The sequence below is a fragment of the Melospiza georgiana genome, chromosome 14 (assembly GCF_028018845.1).
Source record: "Melospiza georgiana isolate bMelGeo1 chromosome 14, bMelGeo1.pri, whole genome shotgun sequence".
Taxonomy (NCBI): domain Eukaryota; kingdom Metazoa; phylum Chordata; class Aves; order Passeriformes; family Passerellidae; genus Melospiza; species Melospiza georgiana.
In genome coordinates this window covers 18129235-18151309 of record NC_080443.1, presented here as the reverse complement: position 1 = coordinate 18151309, position 22075 = coordinate 18129235, and the positions used below count along the sequence as shown (strand labels likewise).

General features: G+C 44.3%; 1 protein-coding gene across 1 annotated transcript; it reads left to right on the top strand.

Annotated features, from left to right (window-relative positions):
- The first annotated feature begins 5704 nt into the window (after positions 1-5704).
- On the top strand, positions 5705-22075 carry KCNG4 (potassium voltage-gated channel modifier subfamily G member 4). Its single transcript, XM_058034174.1, has 3 exons — positions 5705-5762; positions 6580-7379; positions 20013-22075. Exons 2-3 carry the CDS (start codon positions 6630-6632, stop codon positions 20796-20798), a joined length of 1536 nt encoding a protein of 511 aa, XP_057890157.1. The 5' UTR covers positions 5705-5762; positions 6580-6629; the 3' UTR covers positions 20799-22075.

Sequence of the window (22075 nt, the reverse complement as noted above, 5' to 3'; positions counted from 1 at the left end):
GTGCAGCTTGAGGCTGTGTGCTCTGGTTCTGTCAGTTCCTGGAGAAAGAGCCCAACTCCACCTGAGCACAGGCACCTTTCAGGAGCTGTAGAGAGTGACAATGTCACCCCTGAGTCTCCTTTTCTCCAGGTTTGTGTGTGGAGCTCAGGGTGAGATTGCTCACCAGAGCTGGAATCAGGAGATTCCAGATTTTCTGGGTCCTGTTCTCCGGTCTCTGTCTAAATCCAGATCCCACAGCACCTGGGCACTCCCTCCTGATCCATCTCCCACAGCACTCAGCCCCAAGCCTGGCACTCAGATTTTCCTCTGCCCATGCCACACAACATTTTAATTCCTCAAACCCTTTTAAACCTAAGTGATTCATCCCTTATGCAAAATTCATTGGGGTCCATGGAGGAATGATTATCCCTTTAGGATTTCTTTCCTCAGCCACTGTTTCTTCACAGGCATAATTTTCTAGATAGCCCAGAGGAAAAAAAGCACAGAAAACTTCAGGAAACTCCAGCAAAGTTGGCTCAGGTTCAGTTTTCATGCATGGAGAGGAGAGAAACAACACAGAAATGCGTGTGTTACATGACATGAACATTATTTTACGTTTACAGAGCAAAGAAGTGCCCCAAATGGTTCATTTGCTTCAATGGTAATTCAGATGTAACCCCTTTCAGCTTTCATCAGATTTGATAGAGAAAAAAGAAACTTTTACAAAGGCAAGGAAGGAAATAAGGAATAAAACAATGCCAGTGATATGTGACCCAGTCTTCCAAGACAATTTGTGGCACAACAGGACCGTGGATCATGGCTGGGGTTTCCAAGGACAGGGATGAACCAGCAATATTTTATACAATATTTTATAAAACAAACCCTGGGTACCCACAGCCTGATTTACCACATGCTCCTGGGCCATTGCAGCATTATTCTGCTGGAATCAATAATGCTGCAACTTGGGAAGACTTGAATAATGAAGAGGTGGATCGAGTGCTTTACTGTCAATTTAATTATTCATACAAACGAGGCATTTGGCAAGAGAGGGGATTTCTATTGCTTCATAAAGGCAAATTATGGGGGAATAAACAGGAACATGAACCAAACATTGCTGGACTGAATAAAATGTTGGCATCAATCCTTCAAGTTTACCTTGCAATGTGTAATGTCATAATTAAATGGAGAAAAGGAGGCCAAGCTATTCTTTGTGGCCAGTGAGTAGCAGAGGGATCTGAAAAGAGGCTGAATTTCCATGTAACAAGGCTATCTAAATCCAATTAATTCCAGAAGTGCCAACCACCAGCGAACACAATGGAAGCATTTAAATGCATTTTTGGGTGTTTAAATGCTCTTTTCAATCACGTGTAATTTGTTGTTGTTTTTTTTCCCAAATAACCGAAAAATTGTTTTATTTATCATCAGCATTCACATGGCACAAACATAAAGAACCTGAGGAGGGCCAGGGCTATAACTTGGCTGAGGCTTAAAGGAGAATCAGAGCTCACAGACAACAGGCTGGGCACTCAATCAGTAAATGAAACAGCATCAAATAATTTTGTGTTGAAATTGCACCCACTGAAGATGCAGCACTGAAAATGCTGATTTCTAAGCCAATGAATGAGGAGGCTTTGAAAATTAATTTCTTTTCCTCATTTTTCCCCTCCTCTTTTCCAGTGCATTCATATTTCCTTAAATAATTATTTTGATTTACACTTTTGTTTTCCCCCTGACTTTAAAAGCCCGAGATGCATCTTGTGGTAGAGATGCCAGGCAAAGCAATTATCTTGGTATTATATTTAAGCATCACAAAAAGCCTGTTTGGGGAGGGAGGAGGATTGACAACAGTGCTTTTATTAAATTACAAGCTGCTCCCTGCAGAATGGTTGGGAGGCTGGAAGCACTGAGCATTTCTGAGTGAGATTGCCCATTATATACAGACATTATATACAGGAGGTTCTATACATGCACATATGGGTATAAAGAGATAATTCAGATCTTTTTAGCTCTTCTGAGAGGGAAATATTGTCAGGTAAATATTGCAAAAGGGGCAACACCAAGCTCAGAGAGCCCTGAATGCCCTCAGGTGTCTCAGCACAAACACAAGGTCACACCAGCAGCCCCCTGTACATCATCCACCAAAAATTTTGGGGGAAAAAGAACAAGAAGAGCATCCAAGTTGTGCTAAAACATCTCCCTGGTGCCCAGGAATAGGTGGGTTGCTGACTTTCTGTGCCAGACATTGGATCTGCCTGGGGAACCTTCGTTGCATAAATTTCTCAGCTCTTTCCTAAATACTTTACACTTTTGGCCACTGCAGCAGCATGTGCCCATAAATCCTGCAGTTTTATTATGGGCTCTGGGGAAAAGAAGAAATCTCTGTTTTCTGTCTTTATCTGCTCTTCATACAGGATGCTGGCACAGCTGCAGAGAGCAAAACAGGAGAGGTGAAATCACAGGTGAGCGAGTGAACGCCACCAGCTTTCCACCTCCTGCAGCATCAACCCTTATCAATCCCTGAGTAAAGGTCCTGTGAAGGGTTTAATTACTGAAACCTGCAGGGGAAATGTGCTGCCTTCAAAGGACAGCTCTGCCAGGTTCTCCTGTCCCAGGGACAGGGTTTGCACTGAGCCATGGCAGCCACAACCTGCTGGGCAAGCAGCTCCTCGCTCAGCAGCAGCACCCTGCCCTTGCTCTGCAGCAGGACAGGGGAAGGGCTGCCAGTTCTTGGCTCATTTTTCCTACCTCTGCCTCAGGATTGAAGGTCTCCAGGTGATAGTTTGTGTTTGTTATTTCTTATCTATATTACAAGTCCTGAGTTCTGCTAACAAGCTACAAAATGGCCAACTATCTTTCCATACAAAGTCTTTTAAGGCAAAACTGTCCAATTAAGAAACGACACCTAAATTATTTTCACTTTTAACCCAATAACTAATCACTCAAAGTTGCAATGTGGACTTTTCTGTCCAATTACAAAATACCACCCAAACCCATGGAGAAGAAGGTGAGGAACAACCAGCACCACCCTAAGACCCTAAAATCTCAAAACCTCCATATTTTCCCATATATATTACTCCATTCTAAAACCCCAAACTCAGTTTTCCACCCTGTGATATCACACACTTGCAATCAAACTCCACATCCATAATCCCAGTGCTCTCAATCAATTTTGGAAGCTTTCTCCACACCCTCAGGTCAAATATTTTCAGTATTTTCCTGTGGGTCTGTGCCCTTCAGCACAGAAAGTTGAAAATTCTCAGCATCCAGGATTCCAACAAAGGACTAAAACAAATCACAGGAGAAGGGCAAAGCTACCCAAGGAGGGAAACAAGGAGGAGAGAGGAATGTCAGCCATGCCAGCAAATCAGTGAAGCATATGGAAACTGCATTTAAGGCATAAAGGGTGCGTAAGGAGCTGGTATAACCAGATGGCTAAAGAGCAAGGAGGGAGCAATTCCAGAAATTGTGAGGGAAACAGAGAACAGAGGAAGAAATTAAGGATTACCAACTTCATACTGAAAAGGGCATGGAGAATTTAAAAGGAAAACTACAGCAGTAGTGGTGAAAATTTTTTTTTACAAAGTGAAAAACCACATCAGCAGATGTGAGAACTGAGGCAGGAATTTGCCTTTCTCAAAGAGATATCAGTGCTGAGGAGATTTCCCACAGATGTGGCAGAAGGGTCCAGGGAGGCAGAAACATGGACAGGACAGCTCTGGGGTGAGATGCATGTTTCAGTCCTTCAGAGCTGGGTTCCTCAGACACCAAATCAGGCATTTTTCTTTTGTGTGCATTCATTAATCAATTTCAATAGAAATATTTCTATCCATTCTTTGTCTCTGACAGATATTTGTGTGATTCTAGCCAGCAATGAGGTCCTGATTTACCACACACAGCTGCAGATCCCAATAAAACAAGTATTGGAGTACCCAGTCTTAAAAAATAAAACTTAAAATTAAAGTACATGTATTTCTTGATAAATAAATGTAGCACTCCAATCACTCAATTGCACACAGAATTTTCTCATTGCTTTGGATTTATTCACCTTCTTGTCAGCTGCCTTCAGAAAAATAACCTTTAACAACACCATGCAAGGGCTTCACAAGGTAGGAAGGAAATGCTAATTGGTTTTATCCTTTTGTGAAACAATCCATCCAAAGTTAATTAGAATGGGTTTACTTTTTCCTCACAGAAATAATCCATAGGAAAGACTGATGGGTAGAGCAAGCTGAGTCCTGCACAAAGGTGCAGGATTTAAGTGATTCTGAGCTGTGCTCCCAGAACTCTGCAGCCTTCAGGCATCTCTCTGGTCTTTCTCTGTGGATGGCATAATTAGGCTTTGAGTGAAAACCCCAGAGGTGAGGCCTGATAAGAAGTTAATCTTGTGGGCACCTCGTGGGCCTGGAGAGATGTGCCCCAAAAGCCCAATTAACAAAGGCTTCCTGTCCCAGGCTGTGCCACAGCCTTGCTCAGAGCTGAGAAAAGCTGAGGAGCAGCAGCTCAGGGCTCCAGCAGCCCCTCACTCCTCACAGGGGTGACCAGCACCTGCACTTTGTGCCCATCTCACTTCTCCTGGTGACCTTCACACTCCCAGAGTGGCGTTTAAACCCCACAGATTCACACATTGCTCTGAAAACAGGATTCACCTCAGAGCCTGCTGGCTACAGACAGAGCCAAGGCTTTTTGGGGAGCCCCACAGGAGGGACCTGTCCACAGAACCCGACCCCAGGTTTCCTGCACCCTCTGACTGAGGTCAATTTGTGTGAAAGCAAGCAGAATTTGTGTGGAATCTGTGCCATCCCAACTGCAGAACCTAAAAGCATTACAGCAAGCTCAACTCCCTACAGCCACGCATGAGCAAAGCATGATAAGGTTTGGTAAGGTTGGATTAATGATAAGGTTTGATAAGGTTGGATTAATGATAAGGTCTGATTTCCCATCATCTGTAAAGAGCAAAGGAAAAAGTTCTTGGCTGTTGGAAAAGCGCTGCAGATCTGGAAAAGAGACCTCTGCTTTACAAGCTAGAGGTCCTTTCTTTTATGGAAGGAAAGCATTTTCCTAACAGCCAAAGGAATGCTGAGGCACAGCATCCATGGACCCCACAAATTTCCCTTTCCATCCAGAGATATTAAAGAGCAAACCCCAGTTCTGAGAGGGATGCAGGTCATGCAAAGTGCTGCTGAAAAACTGAAGTGGTTTCTCCAGCCCAAGCGACTGTAGCATGACTATGATGGAAGGAGTTAATAGACACTGAAATTGTTTTATTAAGTAGATTTGCCAGAATTTACTGATTATCAAACCTCATTAGCCGGGGACTTGTACTCCATGTTCTTCCCCAGTTGCTGCCTGCTGGATACACGGAGGGATGCTGGAGAGATTATTGCTAAGCCCTTCCCCCTTGCCTCTCCCCTCCTCTTCCAGGACCACATCGACAGTCCCGGGGGAGGAGAGGAGGGACAGGGAGAGGCCAGGGAGGAGAGGAGGGACAGGGAGAGGGCAGCATCCACCCGCTCTGCCTCAGCATCCTCCACCAGCACAGCCCAGGAGAGGATCTGCAGCTCAGGACACCTTCGGGAGGATCCCTTAGCACAACATATGTTACATCCACACGCACGGCTGCTTTCCCCTTCCAGGAAAGAGGAGAAGGAAGGAGAGAAAAGAGCTCCGGAGGGCTCCAGGGATTCTCCATGTGAGCAGAGCCCGACGATGCCCCCGGGAGCCGCTGCCGGGTGCGGCAGGTGAGCATCACCTGCGGGGCAGCCCCGCTCCCGCCTGCTCCGCCGGTAAGAAACTTTCCTCGCAGTTTGCACTTCGCTGTCTTGGGGTAAAAAAACGGGTTTTTAATCTCTAGGGACTATAGGCAAAACCAGGGGTTTGTCACTGAAAGCAGGAGAGGAGTGTTAAATTCTCCGAGGTGAGAAAACACTTTCTGCCTGCTTGTAACAAAGTTTTCTCCGAGGTGGGCAAAGATGCCTCTCTAACTTCTCAGCAATTTGGCACGAGGTGGGGTTGACCAGAACAGTCACTGCTTAGACAGAATTTAAGGCATTTTTAATCCCTGCAATCCCCCCGAGAGGCAGAACGGGCGTGCAGCGAGAGCAGAGGAATCACGATGTGAGCAGTCCCGTTAAAGCAATTAGAACTTCGCATCCAGCTGATGGCAGGTAATTGCCCACTCTGTCGCTAATAACTATTAAGCAGCTTAGTTGAGTTAGCCCGTGGTTAGGGGTTTATAGAAATAAGAAAGCGAAGCGACAACGACCAGAAAATAAGGATAAAATAAGGATGTAACGGTGCCCAGACCTGCTCGCAGAGGAGCCCGAGGTGTTCCCGTTCGCATTTGCAGCTCCCGAGGCTCGGTGATAATTATGAATGAGGCTGGAGCTGCGCTCCGTGCCTGTGTTGCCAGACAACCAATGAGGCAGCAAAGCAAAGCTCATTCACGGGCTGCGGGCTTCGGGGAGAGGCACAGAGGTGACTTTTACTTACCAAACAGGCACTCATTGATTTCCTGATTGAGGAAAGTGGCTGGAGACACCTTTTCTCTGGCAGTAACCCCTGCTATGTTTTCTCCTCCTCCCTGTGTCCTCCGGCTGACAGATCCCCCTGCTCTGATGCCGCTCTGGATGTCCCGGTGAGAACTCTTAGAGATGCCTATTCTCTCCAGAGGCAGTGACCAAGACTATAGCAACATTAGCTACAACTCCTGCAATTCCTTGAGCCACTTGTTTCCCATCTGCGTGGAAACCCCTTCTGTCAAGGGGGTCCATTACCAGAGAGCCAGGAGGATTCACCACCCTGACCAAGTGTCTGCAGTCGACCTGAAGACAGAGATCATGATCAACGTTGGGGGCATCAAATACTTGCTGCCTTGGAGTACTTTGGACGAGTTTCCCCTGACCAGACTGAGCAAACTGAAGCTTTGCAGCAGCTATGAAGAGATCATCCAGCTGTGTGACGATTACGACGAGGACACCCACGAGTTCTTCTTTGACAGGAACCCCAACGCTTTCGGGATGATTGTCAGCTTCCTCGCAGCAGGGAAGCTGATGCTCTTGAGAGACATGTGTGCCTTGTCTTTCCAGGAGGAGCTCAGGTACTGGGGCATTGAGGAATCCAACCTGGAGAACTGCTGCTTTCGGAAACTCTTCCAGAAGCTGCAGGAGCTGGCCGAGATCCGCAAAGAAGAAGAGCTCCGGAGGAGCAAGGAGGCTTCGTGTGTCTTGGATGAGAAAACCAGGTTTGGGCAGTTCATGAACAGGCTCAGAGATATGGTGGAAAATCCCCAGTCAGGACTGCCAGGCAAAGTCTTTGCTTGTCTCTCCATCCTCTTTGTGGCCACCACAGCCGTCAGCCTTTGCGTGAGCACAATGCCAGACTTGAGAGCTGAAGAAGACAGGGTAAGTCAGTCCTTCCTAACTGGTCTACCCACAGAACTGGGACAGAAAACACAGCTATGGCTCAAATTAGTTCCATCATGTTCGAGTGATATCGTATTAAGAATAATGGGAACAAATATTATACTGATTTTTAGCTAGAATACAAGAAAGCTTTTGGACAGAGCAGATATTTCAGCTCTCCAGTATAGGGTGATTTTCCCTTCTTGAGAAGCAGCTGCCAGGGTAAGATTAAGTTGTTAGCACTGACTCTCAAACTGACATCGTGGAGTTTTCAAGATGCTTCACTCTCTATTTACAGGCAATCTTTCCTTTGGACACATTAGCTACAGAAATATTTTCCTCTGACATCTTTACTTTTAAAACAGCTGGGTGTCTTCCCTTGTGATAAAACTGTCAGATGCTTAAAGAGGGAGAAATATTCATTAATTTTTATATGTTACATTTCAGTAGTTGCATAAAGATTGAAGGATGAGAGGCAGATGAAGTATTTTTGCACATACTGATACATAAAAGCTGTGCCTCCAAAAAATCATAATTCCATGCTAAGAGAATTCTGTGTTTGCCCCATATATATGTACATAGTGTAGGAGCAATACCAAGCACTATCTGAACTGCTAACTGCACTTAAACCCTTCTCAAAAAACTCATCCACATTAATTCAGGGCAAATAAATCAAGCCTGTATCACACATGAAGGATCTTCTCTATAACATTACTGTAAATATTTCAGTATTTAAAAGATTTATTTTTGTAATAATAGACCAGAGGAAAAGTAAGAATCCAAAGTTATTTCAGATGTGGTAACATCCAAATTCATCAAATTAACCTTGACTAATCTCTGTAATGAATCCTGCACTTCATTTGCAAATTGCCCTTCCAAAAGTGCTGAGGAAATCTGTGTCAAATGAACCCCCTGCCCCAACCCCTGCTGTAAGACAAGACACTCCTCAGAGTGTCACATATTGATGAATAAAGTCATTTCTACATTTACAGCACAGCTTGGTGTGCACAAGACAAAAATCTGTATTTATTTTACTGGTCAAAGCAGCCTTGTCATGGTTAAAATACATCCTGATATTTGATGTATTTGGATAAAACTGAGGACTGCACAGGAGGCTGAAATTGAAGATAATGTCCTGTTCCTTTTTAACCCCTTGAATATTAGTTTTCATTTGCTAAGGAAGGCTCCAGCCTGTCAGGAATAAGCCTGGTGCTCTTGCAGCCTTCCCCAGCTATTCTATTACTTTTTGGCTGAAAAAAGGAAAAACTGTTTTCACAGCAAAAGCTGTTAACACTCTTCCAATGCTTCTTCCAAGGAAGTACTTTAAATATAGAACATCCTTCTTCCAGCTCCATGTACAAACATTACAAACTCTGCTCCAGCAAGTGCTTCCTACTAACTTTGTTAATGGAAGTGCCTTTTTTATCTTCATTTCCCAACCACTGCAGGAAAAGCTTTGATAAATAAATCCCATGTAAAGGGCCCAGCACATGAGCAGAGCTCTGCTGGATGTAAGGGGTTGTGTGTTTTAAAAAATAAATTACTGAGTTAGAAAGAAAAGCATGCTGAGGGTTATAAGTGTGTCTGGGAGCTGCAGTGAAGCTGCTGCTCCTGGATTTCCTATAAACAAGGATGATATTACTACTTAGAGATTTGCATATATATCAGCACTTTAAAAACAAGCAAACTGCATTAAAACAAGCTCAAAAGATGGATTGTTGGAAGTGCAGGGGAGAAGATGAAGGATGAACTTGAGGAAAGGACCACATTTGTCCAAATGTTTGGAAACATTCCATAATTTACACTTACAGCACCAGCCCAATGCATTTTGTCATTGTGCCCCAGAATATAGAGTATTAAAAGTCCCTTTCTATGAATTATGTGATGTTCTGCCACAGAAAAAATAGGGGAATATATGAGACAAAATACTCATGCCTTGTGGAAAAGCAGAAAATCTGAACTACTGACAAGCAATTTTGGCATCCCTTAAATTTCCATCCTCAAATTCTTAGCCTGCAACAACTAAGATTTTCTTACTGGCATCTCAAAAGAGCATTTTAACTAGAGCTGGACAAATAGCTCCATGAAGTTAATTGACTCCAATTAGGAGTTCTTGGCTGCAGCTGAGTCATACTTAGCAAAATCAACTCTCTGTTGATTTGTAACTCAGAGCAGACCTCAGAGAGTGATTCCAAGATGGGGCCACATTTACCAGCAACCTGAAACAAGCATGCAGGACCTGGAATTTTTGCCTTTAGGGCTGAACACAAAGATGATTCAATATCTGTTTGCTCAGTGACAGAAAACAGTCAAATTCCTTCACAAAGTTTCTGAACAACCTGAAATTCCACACCTGAATGCAAAGATTATTGTGAGGTTTAATCACTTTTGAGTTAAAGCTTGGCAAAAGCTCTGAGATAAATGTCCTTAAAATTACTGCAAGGATCCATTTCCCAATGTCACTAACACTGAGAATTGAATTTATCCATATTAACCATTCTGAAAAACAGACAAAAAAGGCTTTACCTCTGCTGCATATGTACCACGCTAGGGTCTTGTTCCTCCTCACCACAGCCACATTAAGAGAGTGAAAAGTGGCTGGACTCCAGCTCAGGATGGATCAGAGTAAAAAAAAAAGCCAAGAAAAAAGGGAGGAAAAAATGAAGAAATAATGCAAGGTGACTTCCACTTGACTCTCTTGGCTCAGAGGCTGCTGATCCCACCCTGCAGGCACAGCAGATCCCTGGTCCTGGCAGCAGCTGCTGAGCCAGGTCTGCTCAGAAGGGAGGAAAGAGCAGGCAGAAGAGCAGCCAGGAGTCCTCAGCGTGCTCGGGCAAGTGAAAACTCGGCTGTGTCTCCGCGAGAGGGATGGCAGGGAGCCAGGAGAGAGCATCTGCATCAGGGAAACCCAGTCACCCTGGCAACCAGAGGGGAGGGAAGGAGCCAGCGCCGGGGGCAGCAGAGGGGATGGATGGCAGGGGGAGCCTGGGGTCGGGCATGCAGCTGACAGAGAAATAAAGGAGGAGTTGTTATCACTGGCACACCCCAGAATGTGCCAAATGACGTTTAGGAGCCTCCTCATGAGAAAAAAAAACCCACCCAGATTTGGGCAAACATTCATATTATATATGGACATGATGGGAATGCCAACCCAGAGAGAACAGTCCCAGGTGAAGAGTGAGCAAAAAGTTCAGCAAAAACGTGGAGTAGTAAAGGAACAGCTCTGGTGAGATCAAATTTGAGTCTGACCATGAAATGAATATACAAAAGGTTTTATTATTTGTGAGGCTAAGGAGAGAGGAGTCATCAGTAACAAGGTTATGTTAGTTAAGAATGAAACAACAGAATTATCACATTTACCAGTGGAAATATATCCTTGTCCATCGCATTTGCATCACTTCTTTATGGAGCTGTTTTTACCAAACAGTTTTCACCAAACTGTCTTTAAAAACAGATTTAATATCATCAATGTGCAGTAATCAAAGCATGTAGAGAAAGGAAAAAAGGCATATTTAAAGGTGAGAAAATCTGTTATTGATCTGAACAGGCAGCCTGAGAGAACTGCAAATCTGAATTGGAGACCAGGCACACAGGGTAGGAAAGCTGAAGTGACAAAATTCACCAGCGTTACCCTCGAATGAAGAAATTCAGATTATCCCACTAGAGACAGGACAGAAGTCCCATCAAAGCCCCCCAAAAGTCCCAGTCCCACATAAGAGTTACAGTCAGGATCACTGAAACAGCCACTGCTCAGCACATCCAACCCAAAGGGAAAAAAACCATCATTACACCAGAAAACTCTGAGATAAAACCACTGCAGAGGGGCCTGGAGAGGGAGAACACTTTGAAGTGCTCTTGGGACTTTCCTTGGGATGAGATATTTCATTTAATGAGTCCCTAAAATTGACATCCTCTGGAGAAATGACTCAGCAGAAAGGCTCCAGCAAGGTCTGTCCTTCAGGAAGGCAGCAAATTAAGGTCAGGGGGGAGAAAACCCCCAGATATTTCCATTCCCTGACCCTGTTACTACTAATTCTTGTGTTTGCTCTTAACTGACTTGAAAAGCTTGGAATTGCTTTAGGTATTTTATAGGACTTAATGAAACAAAATCATCATAACCTACAACCACTGTTGTTTCACATGAAGGTTTTATCCTGAAACACAGAATACTCATTTTAAAAATCTTCTTTTCCTGGGATCATTTGATTATGTGAAAATCAAGTTCCTTTTAAGAGAATATGTTTCTAGTCTCTGGTTGCATTTAGAATCCAGAAAGCAGAACAAATGAGGAGAACCCAGTACTTAACAAATAGAACCACTTTAAAATTATTTTTTATATTCTTCACCATTATTCTGGAGGCCCTGATTATTTTTTTAATGCTTGACGTTGCTGAAGTTTTCTATATGATACTAAAGAATATTTGGCTTGCACACTGAGCGAAACTGCCAAGAAACAGGTTTTCTTTAAAATGGAATAATTTTACTTTATGAGGGAAAAACCCAATTTATTCACCTTACTATGAAGAGAAAGAAAATGTAATGCTCATTTAAAGTGTAAGACTATAAAGGCATATATGTACATGCCTATCTATAAATATACTGCTATTTACATATGACTTGAAATTACTTGGAACAAAATAAAGCTGGATGTGCTTTGACTTTATTGCATCTGCTCAAGCACTTTATTCTGGGTTCTTATCAGGTCACTTTCTGCAGACAATCCTTCTCTTAAATTGTCCAAGCATCCAGTGCAATTCTGATTTTTTTTTCTGACCATTTTGATTAGCAAGGGAAGTAGGAAAATGTGCTTCACTGGAGCACCAAAACCTCCTGGTCTGGGTGTGCTCAGCAGAGTGAAACCCAGCTATTTATGTGCTTCATGGACTGAATTAGCTAAATTAATAATGACTGAAGAAAGGTTAAATAAGAAACCATTAAACAACAGAAATCAGAATATTCAAGCTTGGGTCTTTGATATATATTTATGAATTATTGCTTTATGATATATATTTAGGAATTATTGTTTTATTATATATATTTAGGAATTATTGCTTTATGATATATATTTATGAATTATTGCTTTATGGGATCTGCATTTTTTTGAGGCCAGAAACACCGGGAGCTTTGAGATGGAAATTTCACCATCATGTTAAGACCCTGATTTCAGAGTCCTACATAATCAGAGATCATTTCCCAGGCACTCATACTCAGAACTGCCCAATTCAGCACTGGGTCTGTTCTGTACAGCTCATTTTACTGAAACCCTGCTCTGCACATCTCAAAGGGCACAGAGGGGGTTCAGCTCACTGCTGCCCATCTGTGCCCAGCTCACCCTCCCTGCCACACAAAATCAGTGTCTGCACAAACTCTGGCCCTCCAGGGAGGGGATGGATCCTGCCTGCCTTTCCAAAGCCAGTGTCCAGGGCTCGGGAAGCACAATTAGACATTATTTGTTTGCCTTATCTTCATCCTCTCTTGGCTGTGTCCCAGCAGTGCTGAGGCTCTGAGCTTTGCACGCCATCCTGGGGACCCCGAGCTGTTCCAGCTGTTCCAGCTGTTCTGCACTGGGCACTGCACCAACAGCTGTGCAGTGTGCCAGCACGTGGCCCTCACTGGGAGCCAGGATTTCTTCCCCCTCCTGCTGCTTTCAGGACTGTAATTATTACAAAAACCTGTTCACTCCCCTCACCTGGCTCTCCTCAAGGTTTCAGCACAGGTGAGGGTTTAATAAATGAACAAATGAATAAATGTTCTTTGGGAAGATGGGTGCTGCTTTTCCATCTCAGGAAAACTCTGCTTGAAACTAATTTATACCCCAAGTTCCTTCCCACAGTGTCAGCACCTCTCATTAGCACCAGTATCTCCCACTAAAACAGATTTAACCACCTTTGGAACCCCCTGTGCTCCAGAGTTACAATAAAAAGGAATTTCTTCTCTGAAGAATTTGCAATGCAGTGAGAAAAGAAAGAAAGAAAGAGTAACAGGCAAAGTGCTTTGACCAGCAGCAAAACTGTCAGGTTTTGGCTATCCTTCCAAGTCCAGATAAATTCCTTGTCATTTTGACTATACTGCTCTGCACAGTTACAAATCTGTTAGATTCCTTACTAGAAAAACAAGAAAGATTTACTCTTTCACATCTTTCTGCTAACACCAACACTTTAGAGTCACCAACTGGTTTAAATCAAAACCAGATTCTTCAGATTGACTCTAACAGTGTCTGCAGACTAAAGTTTAAAAGTTAATTTTAACAATTTATTTTAGGTACACTTCAGCCCCAGAGGGGATAATTATTTGTTGGACACAGAGCATTAATTCCTTTCTCTGTTCTTTCTAATGTCCACATTAATACAATACCAATATTAGTTCAGTTTCCTCAAATGCTGTAGTTGTGGTAATTGTTTTCCTAAGTCCAGGTTTCTTTCCCCTCAAGTAGAACAAGTGGGAACTCGCTGTGTTCTCAGAATACACAGCACTGCTTTAACAAGCTCATCATTCCCTAAATCAGGTTAGAGTCTTTCTCAGCAGGCTGTAACCTTCTGATTTTATTGCATCAGGCTGAAACCATAAATCCAAGAGCTGATGTGATCCATAACACGGGGTTTTCAAGCTCTCCCTCCCCATGATTTGATTCAGCAGAGCGTGGTTTAATTATTCAAATAACAGCGTCAATGCGGCCGCAGTGATTCAGCACTACCTGCAGCACTGCAGCTGCATCCCAGAGCTCAGGTATGCAGGGAGCCCAGGCTGGCACCACATTTCCTAACCAAGGCAGCACTTCACAGCCAGAAGGGATTTCTGCCCTGTATCTGCTCATTTCCTGCAGCCAACAGGGTAAGAAAAGCTTGGAGCCAGCTGGGGAGCTCAGCTCCCGACACCCACGTCTTGCTCTGCCTCTGCTCCTTCCCAACCCTTCTCCAGACTTCAGCCTCCCCTGTGTCCCACTGCCTTGGCTCTGTGGGAAGAATCAAAGCTTGTTTTTACACCATCCCATTAGTTTGTGTTTTTCACACCGAGGGAATTGCTCAGGGAGAAGCTCTAGAGCAGGATGCACTGCCCAGGTGTGAGAAGTGCAAAAGGCTGGAAAACAGCCCCCACCCAGGAAATGGCAACCTTGGGCTTAGAGAGGGAAATTTCTGCTGGTTTTACTTTGAAATCCTGCACCTAGAGGGCTGTTTTTGGCCAAGGGGACAGAAGGGATTTCTGCCCTGTATCTGTTCATTTCCTGCTGCTAACGGGGTAAGAACACATTGGAGCCAGCTGGGGAGCTCAGCTCCCTACACCCAGCTCTTGCTCTGCCTCTGCTCCTTCCCAACCCTTCTCTAGACTTGCAGCCTCCCCTGTATTCCACTGCCTTGGCTCTGTGGGAAGAACCAAAGCTTGTTTTCACACCATCCCATTAGTTTGTGTTTTTCACACAGAGGGAGAAGCTCTAGAGCAGGATGAACTGCCCAGGTGTGAGAAGTGCAAAAGGTTGGAAATGTCAACCTTGGGCTTAGAGAGAGAAATTTCTGCTGGTTTTACTTTGAAATCCTGGACCTAGAGGGCTAGCTGGTTTTGGCCAAAGGGCCAGGCTGCAGGAAGAGCAGTCCTGCTGGGATAAGTGCTGGACAGCACAGGCTGGCAGAAGGCAGGGCAGGAGCTGCAGGACAGGCTGATCCCATCTGCTGCCTCTCTGGTGGACCCTGGCCTCTGTCCACAGAGCAGTGTGTGCATCACAGGAAGCATCTGAGCAGCAGCTTGGCTGTGCCAAACAAAACCTGCCCCTGCCAGGATAAATTTAGCAGATGTGAACCATGACCTTGCATCAGCCACGGAGCCAGGCACGCTCCTGGTGTGAGCGGTGACATTCTGTCTGTCCTTCCACCGCAGGGGGATGAGAAGGTGCAGGTCCTGTGCTCAGGGAAACTCCTCTAGGACTCAATAGGATGGAGCAGGTGCTCTCTGAGCTCCTTTCCTGCCTGGTTCTGGCTCCATTGGGTGTGGGTCACTGAGCACAGGGCAGCCTTTCCTCAGGAGCAATCCCTGCTAGGAGCAGGGCTCAGATCCCTTCAGCCCTTGTCATTTGTTTGATGATGATGATGAGCCAGCTGCTTCCCACAAACATGCCTGGGAATAACAGTGTTTGCATACAGGGGTTCTGTTATGCCTTCTAGGTGGGTTCAAGGACTTTAGTCAGCTTGGCTTCATAAATGACACAAGATTCCTTTCTCACCAGTGTGCTGTGTAAGCAGCACATACACCTTGTGCTGAGGTACACATTGATTTCCACTCCAAAGCTCTGGAAATATGGCATGATTCTGAAATAATCCAGATACTGATCAAACTGTGCTTATTAGCAAAGTGCACCACAAACATTGGAGAAACTTTTGCTATTTAACCTGGGAATAGATCACTTGACACAATAGATCACTTACAATTTAACTTGGGAATAGATCATTTGACACAATGGATTATTTGCTATTTGACTTGGGAACAGATCATTTGACACAATGGATTATTTGCTATTTAACCTGGGAATAGATCATTTGACGCAAGAAACACTTGGAATGTGACACCACCCTGAGCAGAGCTCCCTGGCAAGCACAGGAAGGAGATCACAGGAAATCCTGTAGTTTTGCTTGTTTTACCTCCTAGACCTGTTTATAGATTGTGGGAAATCCCAAATTACACAGCACAGAAAACAGACCCAGACTGCTGCCAATAAACTTCCACTTAGAGTCAATCACACCCAGGGCAGAAAGCTGGTATCTGTCCAATTTTATCCTCACACAGCTGCAGCACTGCTCTCCCATCATAATGGGAATAACAGGATTTCTTTCCTGATTGTACTTCAGATTAAGAGGGAGTAAAGGGTAAATACCCACTGCAAAAGGTATTGGGGTAAATCTCTGGCAGCAGGAAACTCATTGGTGGATCAAGTAATGACTCAGAACAAGTTTTCCAAAGCATATTTTAATTGTCAATTGTCTTAAGAGAGCAAAAAGGTGAGACACAAAATGATCAGCACAGAGCAGAGCCTGAAGGAACAAGAGGAGTTCCTTGGTGGTGTCTTACAGTTATTCAGTAATAATCAAGTTTTTCCTTGTCTACATTAAAAAAAAAAAAAAAAAAAAAAGTGAGCAGCATCTGGAAACCAGCATGGATAGATGAGGGATATATTCTGCAGGGGAAATTCTGATTCAGTCTCCCTGGGCATAACTGAAATTATTGATGCATGTAAAGATATTATTTTCACTAGATGAGATTTATACCTGTTGTAAGTTAGGCTACTGCTGCATAACCCTGGGATCTGATTCTGTTTGTTATCCTAGATGTCATTACACTTTAATTAATGTTTCCTGGCAAACCAATAGGCTGGGAAATTTATCTCTTTTTATCTTGTGAGTGGCACATATCTCAAGCACATTTGGCTGGAATTCACAATTAGTGAATAAATTGCCTTTTTGCTGCTCCATCCCTGGAAGTATCCAAGGCCAGGTTGGACAGGGCTTGGAGCAACCTGGTTTAAGGGTTTTAAATGGATTTAAGGTCCCTTCTACCCAAACCACTCTGGGATTCTGTGAGTGGAAATCAGAAACCAGGAGGGTTCCCCTGGGCACTTTTTTCCTCTGGCTGTTGAGGGAACTGGGTTAACTGCACTCAGTACTGCTCTTCTTCTCTTTTATTATGAACCTACCTTCTTTTTTTTCCTGTTTAAAGAGAATTTAACAGAAATATCCTAAAATGAGCAATCTCACTGTAATGCCATAAACTCCAGCACATAAGAGAACATGGGAAATAAGCCACTGTCTTATACACCAGAAGGGGATAATCAAAAGGAAGCTTGAATTTTTTTACTATCTCTGGTAGTAGAGGAGTTTGAAACAACTCCTTTGCTTCTTTGAGGTAGTTTATAAATCTAAGAAACCACTCAATATTTCAGACACCAGACTCAATATATATCTTTTTACACACAAAATATTGTTTCATTCATTGCTGAGCCAAATGCTCATTTCATACAGAAGATCAATACCAGGCACTCATTTTATTACATTTATATCACAGGTTGTAGAATTTCTGCTGGAGGCAAGTTCCATAAATCCTGATAAATTCTTAGATTGTTGAAAAGCAAATCTGCAGGATGAATAAAGTATGAAGACTCACATACTCACTGCTGGGCCTGTCATAACTGCTCTCCCATCAAAGTCAGAGACAGGATGAGTAGAGATTGATGTCAGATGGTTTGGTTGAAAAAGCTCTCCCAAAATATGCTGTGGTCAGTTCTAAATAAAACCTCATCTTCCCCTCTTGCTCAGGGTAAGCACCACCCCAGCTTGGAGCTTTTAGAGCTCCCACTCCACCGTGAGCAAAACTGCAGCAGGAGGAGAAGGAGCTCAGTGAAAATTTCACTCAAAGATCTGGAAATAAAACCCCAGAATTCTCTAGTTGATGGTAAGGTCAAGGGAGGGAGTTTTTTGTGGTTTGTGGTGGCAGGTGTTGAGTGCTAGAATATCCAAATGTGACTGGTTTGTTCAGAAAGAGGAATTGTGCAGAAGTTGTTAGGGCATAGAGATTTCTTTATCATTTAGGCAAAATGGCTTTCATGGATCAGAGTATTTGGGCCATACTGAAAGTAACTAATGGGAATGTGGTGGCAAAAAAAAAATTTTGAAATCTCCCACTGACACAGGAGCATCAGTATTTTGGTGAGAACAGAACTTTGAAGTCAGAGTGTTCTGCCTGTTCTTTGGACAACAGTTCTGAGAGCAACATAAAACACTGAGCTGTAAAAATCCTCAAAACTACTGGGAGAAACAGAAATTGGCTTTGATGCTTGATATTTCCTTCCCTACCCCCTCTTATTTCAATATTTGCTGCTTTTGACCAGGGTATTCAAAAGGATGAAGAATGTTTGAAGTGACTGACATTAGAGAGGGATATTCTATATAAATCAAGTCAGGTGCATTCCATAATATATACAAATGTTCCTATTATATAAAACGTTCACATGCAAACTCTTGGGATGAAATCCATCTCCCCATGTGAAGGCAATGAGCATGTTCTCATTATGCTGACAGCATAAATTGCCTTCAGTAAGTAAATATAAATTTCCATAGGGAATACTGAAGTTACTGAGGGTGGCAAGAATTAAAAATCTCCCAAGCAGTCTCTACATTGCTACACCTTGAAATTTCATGCTCAGTTCAAAAGCCTACATCTTAATGGTTAAACCTTCCAGGTTTAACAAACCAGCAAGTTTTAACCAGGTTAAATAAAATTTCTTGTATTTCCTAAGGAAGGAATAGGGAAAACCCCATGATGATCTGAGAGCAATGTCACCTGCAAATGTCTAAAGGCAAATAAATAACAGATGTACTGGAAATTCAGCCCAGCTAACAAAAAATTAAATAAATCTTGATGGGAGCAATGAATAATTCAGAGGCCCCATCACTGGGGTGACCAGAGGCAGGTTTGCAGAGTCCAGGCTGCTTTGTACAAATAATTCAGGGCTCAGAGAGAGTGAGCACTGCACAACACAACTGCTGATTGCAGGCAATCTCATCAAGCCCAGTCAGCAGCTCTGCAAACATCAGCGTGCTCCAGCCCTGACTGCAAATGGAGCCACAGCCTGACCCTGCATGCAGAGCCCTGGCAGGGCTGATGAAGCTTCTGTGGTGTTTCATTTTAGGGGTAAAATATGAACTCAGCAGCTTACTGTGCAGAAAGGAGAAATCCCCAAATGCTGCTACAGAGCTAAATTGTTCTGAGGGTTGGGCAGGGTAAAACTCACTCCTGAGGGGGAACCTCTGCTGGCCAATTCTGTAACACAAAAAGACTTGTTATTCCCAAGTGCAGCAGAAGGTGGGAAATATTGGGTGTTGTAAAAGTCTGCTGTGATTCCATTTTCTTCATGTGGGAAAAGCCAATATTTCATTCACACAACTCATTTTATACAGTTTTTACAGACCTCGTGGGCAACTTTAATTTGTTGATAACTTTCTTGTCAATTACTGTATTGGTTAGTAAAAGGTATTTTCCTTGTCCATCAAATCTCTCTATTCTTGAATTGTTTACATATTTTCTTCACTGATTCTCATGGGACAGATTCTATTGTTTATACAGGTGCACTTGTTTTTCACCCTAGAAATAGATTGTTGTGTTAAAGAACTCTCATTTTCAAGATGTTTTCACATGAGAACTTGCAAAGTACTTAGCTACATTTAGAAGTGACAGGCCAGCTATTAATTTAATAGGGCATGCCTGATTTTATGAGGCCTTTCTTTTATAATTTTTTCTACCTGTCTGTGACATTCAGAACTTACAGACTACATGCCAGGACTTTATACATAGATGGGTTTCATTCTAGTAGTTGGAAGAAGCAACAGGGTAAAATGAAGCAGGTAGACCTCATGGCCTACCTGACAATGAGGCCTGACCATGACCAATGAGGCAAATGAGCTGTTTGTTCAGCTATTTTGTGTGCTCAATATTCTCTGTGGAACTGAAGGACAGCTGCCACACTACCTGTGAGCTGGTTTTGTTTATCTCTGCTGCCAGTGACTCAGGCAGATCCATATTGCCTCTCCCTCAGCGTTTTTGGATGCCGGCTCACAGACTGTTCTTTTGTTTATTTCCCTCTCTGTTTTGTGGCAGGGCGAGTGTTCCCAGAAGTGCTATTACATCTTCGTCATCGAGACCATCTGCGTGGCTTGGTTCTCCCTGGAGTTCTGCCTCCGCTTCATCCAGGCCAGGAGCAAGTGTCAGTTCTTCAAAGGACCCCTGAACATCATCGACTTCTTGGCCATTTCCCCTTACTACGCCTCCCTCATCTTCTCCGAGGACGACTCCAGCGAGGAGGAGGACAGGCCGAGCAGCAACACGTACCTGGAGAAGGTGGGCCTGGTGCTACGGGTTTTACGTGCCTTGAGGATCCTGTACGTCATGCGCCTTGCCCGCCACTCGCTGGGCCTGCAGACCCTGGGCCTCACCGTGCGCAAGTGCACGCGGGAGTTCGGGCTGCTGCTGCTCTTCCTGTGCGTGGCCGTCACCCTCTTCTCCCCCCTGGTGTACCTGGCTGAGAATGAGTCAGGCAGGGTGCTGGAATTCACCAGCATCCCTGCCTCCTACTGGTGGGCCATCATCTCCATGACCACCGTGGGCTACGGGGACATGGTGCCGCGGAGCGTGCCGGGCCAGATGGTGGCTCTGAGCAGCATCCTCAGCGGGATCCTCATCATGTCCTTCCCCGCCACCTCCATATTCCACACCTTCTCCCACTCCTACTCCGAGCTGCGCAAGGAGCACGAGCGGTTGCAGTCGCGGCTGAGCCGAGCCAAGAGCGCCAACCGCGCTGGGGAAAGTGACACCTTCAACGAGACGGACAGCCTGATCCTGGAGGGACAGGCCTCCCCCATCAAATACATCTACACAGGGAACTGAGCCTGGAGACCATATCAAACACATCTGCACAGGGAACTGGGCCTGGTGTTCTCCTCAAACACATCTACATGGGGAACTGGGCCAGGCCTGCCCCATCAAATACATCTGCACAGGGAACTGAGCTGGGAACCACATCAAATGTATCTGCACAGAGACCTACCTGGGCCTGGAGATCCCATCAAATACATCTACACAGGGAACTGAGCCTGGAGACCATATCAAACACCCCTACACAGGGAACTGGGCCTGGTATCCCCCTCAAACACATCTACACAGGGACCCGGGCCTGGTGTCTCCCATCAAACACATCTACACGGGGACCTGGGCCTGGAAACCCCATCAAACACATCTACATAGTGACCTGGGCCATCTACACAGTGACCTGGGCCTGGAGACTACATCAAACACATCTACATGGGGACCTGGGCCTGATATCCCCCTCAAACAGATCTACACAGGAACCTGGGCCTGGTATCCCCCATCAAACACATCTACACAGGTTAGTGAGCCTAGTATCCATAACAAATACATCTACACAGGGAACTGAGCCTGAAACCACATCAAACACCTCTACACAGGGACCTGGGCCTGGAGACACCATCAAACACATCTACACAGGGGTCTGAGCCTGGTCTGGCCCGTTCCCAAAACCACAGACAGAAATGTGCACGTGTACATCAGCAAAACACACAAAGCAAAACAACAGCACAGGTTACAGTGCTATCCTCTCTCCTGGCATAGGTATAAGCAGCAGCCAACCCAACAAAGCCAGCTCCAAAAAATCCCCGTGGAGCTGGAGGTTGGGAGAATGTAAAAAAGCCAGAGTTTATTCAGTGATAAATGCTCATTCTTCTCTATGACTACTAAGAATAAACTTTGTCTCTACCACTCATGCATCTTGCTGAATACCTAACACTGAATGAGTAACAAACAAACCAGCTTCTGTTGGCACAAACACACTTGTTATTTCATTTGCCTTTGAGTTTCCAGTGTTCTTGCAATGAATTTCCTGAGCCAGGCGTTAGGACACATTCTTTCAGGGCTACACACCAGTGTGGTTATCCACAGCTCATCCACCAGGCATACAGACACAAATCCAAATTCTGTATTTAAAGCCAGTAACAAGCTTAAAATAAAAATAAAACTGCTGTATGTGACAGCTTTCAAAGTTTGCCTGTAGCCAGATGATCAATCTGTACCTAACAAATTGCACTGCTTTGTATAAAACACTGTTTGCAAGAGCATTTGCTTGAAATGCAGTTGTGGTCTGCAGACTG